A 13,474-nucleotide genomic window follows, 5' to 3' on the forward strand; every position below is an offset into this window, starting at 1 on the left:
AAAAGCACTTGAGATGGAGAAATGTGAAGATAAATGGTGAGATGTGAAGATGGATAGATGTGAAGAGAAATGGAGAGCACTGGAGGTTTATAGTGTGAAGAAAGACAGAGACAGGTGGACATGGACTGGTGTGGAGAAAGATTGAGATAGGTGAATATGGAAAGGTGAGAAGAGAGAAGAAGCAAACTGAGGGTTGGTACTTGTGAACACAGATGGAAACAGCCATAGGTAGATAGGTGTGGAGTGAGGTGGAGATGGATAGACATAAAAAAGGAGAGTATAGAAGAATGGAAGATATAAATGTGGAGAATAGGTCTGAATTGAACTGGATACAGATGGAGGCATGCAGGTGTGAAGGTAGAGCACTAAATATTGATACGTGGGAAGTGAGAAGGAGACATGGAGTTTCATAAGTGGGAAAAGAGGAGACAAGTCAGCATAGATAGGTGGGAGGAGACTAGGCAGGCGGAGTTGAATCAGCGGAGCTAGATATGTGTGAACACAGATGGAGATGGACAGGTGTGAAGAGAGATCCAGAGCACTACAGATGGATGGGTGGAAAGAGCAATGTAGATCACTGGGGATAGATAGGTGGGAAGAGTGGTGTAGAGCATTGGGGATGGACTTGTTTGAAGAGTGGGGGGGATCACTGGGGATGGAAAGCTGTGAAGAGAGCTGGAGAGCATTGGTGATGGATAGGTGGGAGATTGATGGTAAGAACTGGAGATGGCTTGGTGTGAAGGGAAAGAGAAACAGACGCAGATGCTGAAGTGTGAAGAGACAAGGAAACAAAGAGATGGAAAGAAATGAAGGGAGTAGAATGGTGGCGGTCGATAAGTAGAACAATGTTAAAGATAGGTGGAGATGGATACGTTTAAAGAAAAAAAGCACTGGGGCAGGATACAAGTAAAGGGAGATTGGGACAGTTGAAGAAAGGTAGACCGGAATTGAGAAGAAGACAGTAGAAGCTAGATAGGTAGTTGTGCAGAGAGATGGTGTGGTACAGAGATGAATACATTGACAATAGTGAGAGCCAAGGAGAAGGACAGGTATGCAGAAATATGGAGTTGGGACGGGAGGAGATGGATGGCTGTGAAAAGAGACAGGGACAGGTGGAGATGGGTAGGTGTTAAGGGAAAAGGGTATCACCGGGGATTGATACTTGTGAAGTGAGATGAAGAGCATTGGAGATGTGTAGATGTGAACAAACATGTAGGCAAGTGGAAAGAGATACATGTGAAGAAATGAAACAAGGTGAGGATAGAGAGATGGAGAGGAAGGTGGCAGGAAGAGATAGATATATGGAGGTGAATAAGAGTGGAAACAGGTGGTTATAAAAAGGTGTGAGGGGATGGTGGATGAATGGCAGAAGACAGAGAGGGTAGAAGGAAGAAAAATATAACAGAAAAAGAAGAAAATAAAATATTTGGTAGCTTTGTGATACCGCCAAAGATTTTGGCCCCGAATTTACTGATTGGTTTTAGCTCCATGCTGTTGAAGTCTTGCATCAGAAAACACCCTTCTGAATCAACCACACCATCACCCAGCCCTTTGCTGCATGCTCCCGCCCAGACAGGCTGAACCCTACCCCAACACTACAACCCTACCCTCCCCTGCATGGTATGCTGTAGTCTCATATTATGCAAAAAGAACAATTGAAGGACAGAATGCTGAACAATGTTGAACATTCACCCCCAGTACAGAGATCTGGGCCTATATCCATTGTTTATTTGCTCACAATCTCAACTCAAGCTCAGATTCAGCCATACGCAAGTCAGTCTTGACCCTATGCCTCATAAGAACAGTACAGCCTGAACTGCCAAGCCAGATCCACCCCGGACCGGATTGAAGGATCCTGGGAATAGTTTCAGGGTATCACCCCTTTTAAGGCAGGCTAGCTTGACTCCAGTGGCATTGTGAGCACGGAAGCCACGTCTGGGTATTCCAATCCCACTCTGGTGACAAATGCAAAAAGAATAATTGCTGAACAATGTCAAACATACTCCCCAAGTACAGAGATCATTGTGCATTTTGCTCACTATGCCGTTCCAGTTCGGACCCAGCCATATGCAGATCAGTCTTGACCCTGCGCCCCATAGGAACGATCCAACCCAAACTGCCAGCTATCTGGCTGATAAGGGGTGAAACACTGAAACCGGTCTGCGGGTGCGTGTTTCCGGTCAAGTGAGGACCTGGCATGGTAGTTCGGGCTGGACAGTTCTCATGAGGAGCAGGGTCAAGACTGATTTGCACATTGCTGGGTCCAAACTGGTATGGCTTGGTGCACAAAAAGAGCAATTGATTAAACCCAGATCTGTGACTGGGGCGAACATTTTTATTATTCAGCATTCTGTCCATCATCTGTACTTTTCGTTGCCCTAAGTGGAAGGGTATGCCCAGACGTAAGCCCCATGCTCACTGGATTCATGCTAGCCTGGCTGATGAGAGGTGTTTCCCGAAACTGGTTTCCAGGGAGGACCTTGCCTGGCAGTTCTGGCTGGACTGTTCCCATGAGGAACAGGGTCAAGACTGATCTGCATATGGCTGGGTCCAGGCTAGGGTGGCTTGGTGAGCAAATGAACAATGGATTTAACCCAGATCTGCGACTGGGGATGAGTATTGGCAGTTTTCAGCATTCCGTCCATCATTAGTTCTTTTTGCCATCTCATATTATAGCATACCACCCTTGTGGAGGAGGGTGAGTAAAGCGGGCTGTGAGCCTCTGCTGGCTTTGAAGACAGTGAGCAGTATGCATTGGGCCTCTTAGTAGCCCCTCTATCTCGTGTGCATTCTTAAGCATGTTGACTCCTCCCCCACACAACAGGTGGCAATATGATATGGTGTTGTGCTGGCTTTAGCAGTGGTAAATTTGTTTTTCAGGAAAAATACTGAGGCCTTCCCTCTGAAAGGTAGGTGACGTCTGCTCGCTGTCTTTGGTGGCACAGCAGGAGTGAGAAGCGACCCACAGCCGCGCTGCCCTAGGATCACTCAGCCTGAGTGACTGTCATGTTCTGATCTCACTGAGGGACACTTTTCATGCTCATGAAGAGAGGCATTCCTGAATGTAGAACGATCTCAGCCATGGTGTGGCATTCAACAGAACATGGCAGAGGCTCACAGAAAGGGAAATGGGAGCATTGTCATGGAATGGTACAATGCACAGTTTCTATATATTCAATATGAATGAAGGGAGTTTGGTTCCTGAGGGGTTTAGATTGGCCTAATAAGGAGTCTAAAGATTCTTTATTTAGGGGAATGAGTTTTTGAGGGAGCTATAAGAAGTGTTACACAGTGGACTGTACTGTGGGGCCTTGGAACATCATTGAAAGGACTTCAATCCTTGAGGGACATGGGACCCACATAATACGTTCCCTGTTTGCACAGGGATTGGAATGTTGCCCGTAATTCATGCGGTGGGCCTAAGACTCTATTTAGGGGGCTGAGTTCTTGAGGGAAGTGATAGAAATGCAACATCATGAGCTGTGGAGTCTTGACACAGCATTGAATGGCCCTTAAAGCATGAGAGAGATGGGCTCGGCATATTGAGGTTGAGCATGTTGTGCAGGCTATCATGTCCCTGGGAGATATGAATGGTGTGACTCAAAGGATAGTAGGGTCCTGTAGTGGTCGCACACCTATAGTACTCTAGGAAGCTAGGGATCCCCTCCCCCCTCCCCACTCTTGTCACACTGTTCTTACGTCCGAAAGCAGCTGGGGTGTCAAGGACAGGTGTCCGCATCACAGGGAGAGTTGAGCAGACCGCCTCCAACAGCAGGCTCTCTCCTTCCTCCAGATTCTGCAGCAGAGACTTGGCTGCCTGAAGGATGCCAGAGGGGTCACTTCTTGGATGAAAGGTTATGGTGGACTTCCTGCTCCATCGATATCCAGCCGCCTTCACTGCTACCTGTGGGACAAATATTCAAGTGCATCATTAGCGAATGTGGCAGGAAGAGTTAGCAGACTTCTTTGGCATGGAGGCTTCTAAGAGCAAGAGGCTTGTTGGGAAATTAAGGAAACTTAGTTACAGTAGAGTGTGACCAATGCCTTTGAAAGGACACCAGGGCTGTGCAAAGTCATCCACATGTCGCCATCAGTCCCTCTTTTCGATTGCTGTATGTTAAACCTGGACTCACCAGACTACATAGGGTAGCTTGGCACAGAGTAGGAAGGACTATCCCAAAGACAATAGGTGTTAAGCTTGCGTAGCACCCTTACAGTAACACAGTGACCATCCACTCAAAAATGACACTACCCCGAAATTTTATAAAAGTAGAAAAGTTTATCTTTTCCTCTTAAGGGTTACTTTCATTTATGTTTGTCTTTACAGTTCATAATACCACATGTAATATTCCAGGTATAAATCTCAACAACAATCCTACTATACTAGGAGTTATTACTTATTCCTGTCATTGATCAATTGTCTAGTTGCAGGACAACAGCATAACAAGACTTCAGATTACATGTGCTTTCAGCTCGAGATGGTACTTGTGAATATCTGCACCCAAATCTTCTTGGCAATAATTCAACTGTTCAAAAACCATTCATTATTTACGGTTCAGGTTGTCAAGAGGATTTCTTTTATCTTTTAAACATGTCACTCCTGTTTATAGCCATATACGGTAACCATTCCATACAACTAGCATAAACACTGTTTATAAGTGAGATCCTGGTACATGCATTTTTAACACTTATGTCGTATCTTTTTCCACATTAGTTCAGTATAGTTTTAGCTAGTTCCTTAACTGTCCCTTGGTTTGCAGAAATCTCCTCAGAGGAAAAGGGGCAGTCTCCTCTGCCAGTTCTGCCAATAGTAATCTCTCCGCCCAACCCACTGTCTTTTGGCAAGGCCAGGAAGCCTCGTGTTTCAGCAGGCCCGGCAGAGGGTTCTATGGATCAAATTATCCTCCTCCAGCCCCCACAGTTGAAACCCCTGCTCACGTTACCTTCGAACGCTGTTCTGCCCAACCCGGCCGGTGTCTGCTGGCTGGCAGGCCGGGATTTCCCACACGGAGGTCTGAAGTCTATCAGACGCTAGCCTGAGGAGGCGGAACCCGACCTTCCCTGGGAGCTCCCAGCCGTCAACTTCCTACACCGCCCCTCACGCTGCAGGAAGAGCGGTCTCCTCCCTCGGCCGCCTCCAGTCACGCCTTACTTCCTCCAGCGCGCTCCTGCAGAAAGGACCGAGGCGGGCCCCTTCCTCGTCTTCCTCCCGCCTTGCGAACAACACCCCGAGGCAGCTCACCACTCACCAGGCGTCCCTGCTTTCCACACCGGCTACCCCCATAGGGCTCGGCCGACGAGCGGCCCCGTTACCCACACACGCAATGGGAGGTCTGACAGGCGGCTGTGGCTGGCTCCGATCCGCGAGCTCCACAGCCTAAAGGCAGCGGCACAACAACAGCGCAGGGAGCCCAGGGAGGTCCGGGGTCCACAGTGCAGAAAGCCAGTAAGTTCTTCTTCTGCAATGGGCTAGCCCAGGTGGTTTATCTGGTGAGTTATCCCATCTAGGGAGAGGGCAGGACAGCAAGGCAAGAGTCTTCTTCTGCAAGCGTCTGACTTCAGTCAGGAAACAGTCTCGGACACCCTCACCTCAGTTCTCCACCAACGTTGTCCTGTCTGCTCCACCCAAGTCAGTCACACTCGGCTCCTGGGTTAAAGGAACTGATTATCAATGTCCTTGCTGGGCCAGGTCAGTAAGGGAGGGACAACATCCGGAGTGGGGGTCAGCAACCCCTAGAGGCCATCAGCTCCCCTCTCAGTGCTCGGACCTCCTCGCCCCACAGCCTTCACTCCAGCCAAATCAGTCGCCTTAATACATCCTAAAATGGCTGCCTAACATTCCGCCTTATATAGGCTGTCCCTGGATTGTCCAGAGGGGTCCAGAAGGTTCTGGAAGCCCTCATACTGTCCTATGGCCCTAGGTCCTGAGGTGGCAGTTATGGCAGTTCCTGGCCACCATTTTGTGTGACTGACTTTTTCACCAGTTGTTAAGAGTCACCTAGGCCTAAAAACTGTAGGGTCAAGGAGTACCTAAAACAGCACCTAAAAATTCCAGTGAACATAAAAATTAAAGGAATGAGGGGCAAAAAGGGGACAAAAAATAAATAAATAAATAGGAGGGACCACCCAAAGGGCCGACAGGTCTAACACTAGCCAGTGCTCCTGAAACCTAAATCTCATGGCTATATCATTCAGTGTCACTACCAAACTTACACAAGGTTCTTATTGTATAAATATTTTTATTTCAGTTCATTAGCAATTTTCAAATGTGTGATAAATAAACAACAATGTTTCATGCATTTTATAACGTAAATAGTAAATTTTTCTAATGACTGTCCGTATTTCCTTTCCTTGTTGATGGATTATTTAGTTCTATGTGTCTGTATATCCACGTCTGTTGTCAGCAGGAGTCTGCAGGGGTTTGCAAGGAGCTGCAGTCTTAGGGCCTTATTAAGAGTTTGGAGGTGCGGGAGCAAGACCTCACAACTCCCGCATCACCAAACACATATCGGAGCCACCTGTCATATCAACAGACACAGGAACCGATCCGTGGATGCCACCAAGGAGAGAGACAGCGAATCACAGTGGGAGACGACGGCACCCTTTGTCTTTGGAGACGGATGAACCCTTGTGCTTTCGGTGACGGCGCCCCAGGACGGGGACTTGGTGCCGGAATCCCTGCAAACAACTACGGACATTGTTCCTGAGACTGTCAGGGGCTCACTTACATCCTCCCCAGTCCTGCCTTGAGGATGATATCCTTTCATTGTTTCTCTGCTCACCTGTTATGGTGGAGTGAGGCCTACCTCTTAAGGGCTGGGGATTGCCTCTTTGGGGGAGTTCCGTCTAGTCACATCTTCGCACATAGATAGGGGGGGGTTAACGGAAGGGGAGCTGGGATGTTGGAGCCACAAGTAGGGGTTGGTTGATTACTACTGTACTTCTCTAGGGCGTTGGGGCACATACCCCTGGACTGTTTAGGACAGCGAGATACCCACTGAGGAGGCTGCATTGAGTTGAGCACTAGGCCTGGAGGGGTGGTGATAGTGGCCCCCCGGACGCTTATTTGTTGGCCCGAGACGCTGCATAATGACTTGGGGCGGCTGGCATGTGTTGGGTGCTGGATTTGGGGACTCTTCTCCACTTGTTGGGTAGTTTTGTCCGGTTGGGCCTATGGGCTGGCTGTGCACGTCCTGGCACCAGCATGGGAAGGGCATTTCTGCATGTTTTGTTGTTGTCAGTATATTGCTCATGGGAGGGGGGAGGATGTTTGTGGGGGATTGTTTGTTTCATTCAGGCATCGTGTGTACTGCATTTGAGGCACGGGACTGGGGTGGTCATATGGGAAGTGGGATACGGTATGATTGGTTACTTCACCTTACATGGGGCATAAATTCCTGAGTTGGAATGTGAGAGGGCTGGGTACGTGCACCAAGAGATATAGGATTCTGTCCTCCCATCGCAGGCACAAGGTCTCGATAGCTTGCCTCCAGGAAACTCACCTCACGGATGACGGGGCTCAGAAATTGGGGAAAAAGTGGCGGGTCAAGTTTTCCACTCCTCATTTTCCACATATGCCAGGGGGGTCTTAGTCTGGGTGGCCCCCGGAGTCCTGTTTGCTGTCCAGTATGTGGAGGCTGACATCCATGGGAGGTTCCTGGTCCTTGGAGCTAAACTAGATGGTAGGGATATCATCATACTGAACACCTATGCCCCGAATACTGATGACCCAGACATTTTTCATACCATACAGGAGGCGCTGGTCGCGGAACTGGAGGTTCCACTGTTCTGGTTTGGGGACTTTAACTGCGTCCTAGACCCCGACCTTGACAGATTTCCTCCCCGCGCGGGCACGAAGCCGCATATGACAGCAAAACTCCGGGAGGTCATGGGCAATATAGGAGCCCAGGATATCTGGCGCCAGAGACACCCGACTCAGAAGGTATATACCTGTTTTTCCTCCACTCACAATACATATAGTCGTCTGGACAGGGTCTTAGTTGCAAACCCGCAGCCGCTATGTCCATTGAGGTTACGCATCAGGCGCTATTCCTTTCTGATCACTCCCCTGTGGCATGTGTGGTGCAGTGGGGGGCCACGGTGTTTCGGCCCCGGACCTGTAGGTTACCAGCGGAGATCCTTGAGGACCAGGTGGGGAAGCACCACATAGCAACTGCCATCGCTGACTACATACACCTTAATTGGGGGGAGGGAGATATCTCACCGGCCACGCAATGGCACGCCCTAAAGGCAGTGGTAAGGGGGGCGTGTATGAGCCTAACCTAAGGGGTGCGGAAACAGCTCCATCGAGAGCTGCAGGAGGTGGAAAGCCGCCTCGTGGAATTACAGAATTCTGAGGTACACGACATGGTCATGAGGGAAAGGTACAAGTTGGATCTGCATGAGGGAAAGGTAGTCTGACACTCAGACTTGCATCCACGGCATTCTAGGTAGGCTTGATAAATATACTCTCACACAATATAGGCAGCGTCTTCATAGGGAGGGCGACAAATCGGGCCAGCTGTTAGCTTGGATTCTTCGGCGGGAAAGGGCCCTGGAAAGAATTGTGGCCCTGCGGGTGCCCACGGGGGGCTTGGTCCACTCTGAAATGGGTTTGCTGCGGGTCCTTCGGTCCCATCTCCAGCAGGTGTATGCCGCGGACCCCACTGTTGCTGAGTCCTCTCACCTCCCTTACCTTCGGGAATTGTCCCTGCAGTCTCTCCCTAAATCGGCGCAGGAAGACCTGGATGTGGTACTGTCTCTGGGTGATGTGCGCACCGCCCTGTAGCGCCTGCCGAGGGCCAAGGCACCGGGGAGTGACTGATTCCCTCCTGAGTTTTATCAGGACTTCGAAGATGTGCTCCTCCAACTCCTACTACAGGTTTATCTTGAGGCGTTTGAGAGCGGGACTCTCCCGCCGAGCATGACGTAGGGGGAAATATGCATGATCCTGAAACCAGACGGGGGGGACGCCCAAGAGCCTTCCTCGTATCATCCAATCACGATGATCAATACTGACGTTAAGATCCTGTGCAAGCTCCTGGCCATGTGCTTAGCACTGTACATGACTCACTTGGTCCACGAGGATCAGTGCGGCTTCATACCGGGACGTAAACCGGCCATGAACCTGCGGCAGTTGAACCACATTTTGCACCAGGTACGTGGGCAGGAAGAGCAGATGGTGTTGGTATCAATTAACCTCGCCAAGGCGTTCGATACAGTTGACTGGGGTTACCTTCTCGAGGTCCAGGGTGTCATGGGGCTAGGCCCCAATTTTTGTCGTTGGATTCGCATCTTGTATACGGCCCCGTGAGCTAGGGGGCGCAAGGTCCGAGGAGTGGCGGCTAGGACAGGGTACGCGCCAGGGGTGTCCCCTCTCGCCGCTACTGTTTGCCCTGGCCATAGAGCCCCTCGCTGTTCAGGTCCGCACTGACATGGAGCAGTGGGGTGTGAGAGCGGGGGAACACGTGCAATGTCATCTCCCTATACACGGACGACGCCTTGTTCTATTTGACCGCACCCCCTCCCTTTCCCCCCCCGGGATGCAGTGCCGATGCTGCTGCATCATTTAGACCGGTTTGGGGAGGTGTCGGGGTTACGACTCAATCGCCATAAGACCCTGATCTTCCCACTGGCGGGGTTCGATTCGGGGCCTTTGGGAGACCTGCCTGACCTCGGGCTGCGCTGGGAACGGGAAGGGTTCCGGTATCTCGCCATACGGGTGGCTCCGACAAACGCGCAGGCGTTAGCCCAGAATGTGGATCGTATACTCGCTTCCCTACAACAGTCAGTGTCTTTCTGGAGCTCTCTACCTCTGGCTTTGATGGAACGACTGGCTGTCGCCAAGATGGTGATGCTGCCTAGGACGTTATATGTCCTCCAGAACTCGCTGTGTCCGCTCCCAACGCGAGTCTTCCGCACTCTTAATATGCTTCTCAAGTCCCTGCTCTGGGCGGGCCGGCGAAGTAGGGTGGCTCTGCACATCGTCCGTAGCTACGAGGAGGGGGGCCTTGAAGCCACGCGCTTTGACCTATACTATTACGCGGCCCAGTTGCAACATGCGGCCTGCTGGTTTACAGACACTGACAACTGGGAGACGTGCCTCCTCTCTGGTAGGGCAGATACCCAAGCGCTACAGGTTGCCCTGATGCGGGGCAAGGGGGCGGACACGTCCCTTCCATATGTGGTGCGACACACAGCTAGTGTGTAGCAGCGGTTTGTGGAGAGGGTCTTGCAGAGGGCACCCTTTCACAGGGAGCTCCCGATTTGGATACTGGCCCCCTTCATCGATATGGGGCAATATATGTCCTTTCGTTCCTGGAGGGAGGAAGGCTGCAAGTTTTGGCTGACCTTTACCCTAATGAGTCTTTTCTTACTTTTGAGCAGGCAGAACAGGCCTTTTGTCTTGGACGGGGACAATACCTACATTTTGGGTGCCTTCAGGAGGTAGCGAAGGACACCTGGCCCCAGTATCCAGACGCACCACCAGTGACCCAGACCCTAGACATCCTCCTTACCTGTGGCAGTGGGTGTAGGCTGATTTCACTCCTCTATAAGGCCATGAAAAGGGACTCCCCCCCCCCGGTGCCGCCCCCCCAGGCGGCCTGGGAGGCGGATCTCGGCACTCCTCTGGACTAGGGACAATGGGCGCGCATAGGTACCCTCACCCGGAAGGTCTCCTGCAATACACGGTTTAAACTGACACACTTCAATTTCCTACCCCGCACATACCTAACCCCAGTATCATTGAAGCGCATTTCCGAGGATAGGGAAGACAGTTGCCCTAGATGTCACGCTGAGAAAGTGTGCTTCCTGCACTTAGCCTTGGAATGCCCTTTGGTTAGACAATTCTTGGTGGGGGTGGTGGACCGAATAGTCGCAGCTACGGGCCTTCAGTTGGCGCCCAAGCCCCTGCAATGTATGCTTGCTCTGGTCCGGAAGCCCAAAAAAAGGAAACTCTCGTACAAATTCCTCCAATTAATGTTGGTACTAGCCAGGCGCAGGGTGGCGATAACTTGGATGGAGCGAGGGGCCCCGGAGGTCTCCGCTTGGCTCAGAGATGTAAGGGATTGATCATTGGCCGAGGAGATTCACATGCAACTCACTCGGCGGAATGAGAAGCTACAGGATGACCTAATGGCCTGGCGCGTAATGTGTGCATCGGGTCTGGCGGATGAGGAACTCTTCTCATGCGACACAGCTGACAGTGAGATTGATGGGTTGGATGCGCCTGTTGGGTCTGGGTATGACGGGGAGCAAGGGCGTGGACCCCAGTGATGTTTACCGCCTGAATCAGCGCCATACCTTGCTCCTTCTCACTGTGCTATTATTGTATGCTTTTTGTGTTTCTTCCCCATGAGTCCGTTCCCTCCCTAATGCCGCAAGTAGTCCTAAGTGCCGCTAATGAAGTTGTCGATCTGCGTACCTACACTGAAAGGATTCCAGTTATTTGTTATGGTTTTAATGTATACACAGGAAAAATAAAGTAAAAAAAAAATAAAAATTAGATAATACATAAGCAATATTTAAAATTGAACACTAATTATTACATTGTTTTTGACTTTTTGTAAATTGGATAATTGTTATATATATATACTAGCTATACCCGGTCACGCGTTGCTGTGGCTCAGTCTGGTTAAATGGAAGAGAAAGAAAAGAGTAAGCGCACGTTTATAATATGCTTAATTTAATAATGCTTGTAGGTATACACTATGTTTTTGTCCATCCTAATATATGTAGACTATTGTCTATATGCGTCCCTTGTATTTGTTGCGCAGCAATCAAATCGATAGGGTCTGTTCCGGTTGCAAAGTGAACCAACTCCTCCCCCCTCCCTCCACCCACTTCCCGGTCTGCCATCCTGACACCAACTGTCCATCTTAATATTTGTAGACTATTGTCTATATGCGTCCCTTGTATCTGTTGAGCAGCAACCAAATCGATAGGGTCTGTTCGGCCTTTCGTTTAAAAACACGCGCGTATTGGACACGCATGTATTTGAAACCAAGGATGTGTATATATAAACACGCGCTAATGTTGCAAAGTGAACAAACTCCTCCTCCCTCAAATCGATAGGGTCTGTTCCGGTTGCAAAGTGAACCAACTCCTCCCCCCTCCCTCCACCCACTTCCCGGTCTGCCATCCTGACCCCAACTGTCCATCCTAATATATGTAGACTATTGTCTCTAAACACTCGGGAATGCCTTACTCCTACCACACTACAAGAGCATTACACCACTAACTCTAACGTATGTACATCTTGTGGTCTGAGTATTTCCTTTCTACCGGCACATTTGGCAAATAGCCACCAAAACGGCCTCCATCCTGACGGCCAGAGAACTACAAACATCCCTGATCATGAGAACCACCCAGGCAGGGGAGAAGAAACCTATAAGTTCAAACACAAGGGGCCCGATTCACAGAATGAACTTAAGACTCAATCCTAAACTTACTACTATTTTGGTATTCACAGAATGCACTTACTACTTTTGACAGACTTAAGACAAAATCCTAACTTCTGTGAATACCAAAAGTAGTAAGTTCATTCTGTGAATGCCAAAAGTAGTAAGTGCATTCTGTGAATACCAAAATAGTAGTAAGTTTAGGATTGAGTCTTAAGTTCATTCTGTGAATCGGGCCCATTAGCGGTAACGTAATGAAATGTGTCTTGTTAAACACAAGATCCATGCCCAAGCACAAATACGAATTAGAATCCCTAATATCAGATAACAACTTAGACCTAGTATTCCTCACAGAAACTTGGGCCTCTACCACCTCTGGGCCAGATTGGAACACGGCTGTTCCCACAGGATACTCAGTAGCACAGGTAGATAGGATAGGAGCAGTGGGAGGGACAGCCCTCACCACCGAAGACACACTGAAGACAATTAAGTCAATCCACTCAGGGGCCCTCACGGACCCCTGCCCCCACCACATCTTCAACAGAGCCGCCAACACCATCGCACCCATGCTCCGCCAAACCATCAACCGCTCCCTGGCGACCGCCTCGTTCCCCGACGACTGGAAACAAGCCGAGGTCAACCCCCTCCTAAAGAAACCCTCAGCGGACCCCATCGACCTCAAAACTACAGACCTATCTCCCTGCTCCCGTTCCCAGCGAAAGTCATCGAGAAAGCCATCAACAGCCAACTTGCCACATTCATTGAAGAACACAACATCCTCGACTCCTCCCAATCCGGCTCCAGAAAAAACCACAGTACGGAAACCGCCCTCCTCGCCGCAACAGACGATATCCGCACCTTACTGGACAAAGGAGAAACAGTAGCCCTCATCCTCCTTGACCTATCAGCGGTGTTCGACACAGTCTCCCACCGCACCCTAATACGCAGACTCTACGATGCAGGAATCCAGGACAAGGTCCTCGACTGGATCTGCTCCTTCCTCTCCGGCAGGATGCAGCGGGTCAGACTCCCCCCTTTCCTCTCGGACCCCACACCTACCGAGTCCCCCAGGG

The 13,474-nt window shown here is 50.2% G+C and overlaps 1 protein-coding gene across 1 annotated transcript in view; it reads right to left on the bottom strand.

The window, feature by feature from the left end:
- CARNS1 (carnosine synthase 1) overlaps nucleotides 1–13,474 on the bottom strand; it is a 570,577-nt gene that overhangs the window by 101,263 nt on the left and 455,840 nt on the right. Inside the window, exon 6 of the mRNA XM_086953255.1 lies at nucleotides 3,700–3,904. Within this exon, the coding sequence (XP_086809381.1) occupies nucleotides 3,700–3,904 (205 nt within the window). The remainder of the gene's footprint in view (nucleotides 1–3,699; nucleotides 3,905–13,474) is intronic.

Source organism: Lissotriton vulgaris, chromosome 1_2, assembly GCF_964263255.1.
Source record: "Lissotriton vulgaris chromosome 1_2, aLisVul1.2, whole genome shotgun sequence".
NCBI lineage: Eukaryota > Metazoa > Chordata > Amphibia > Caudata > Salamandridae > Lissotriton > Lissotriton vulgaris.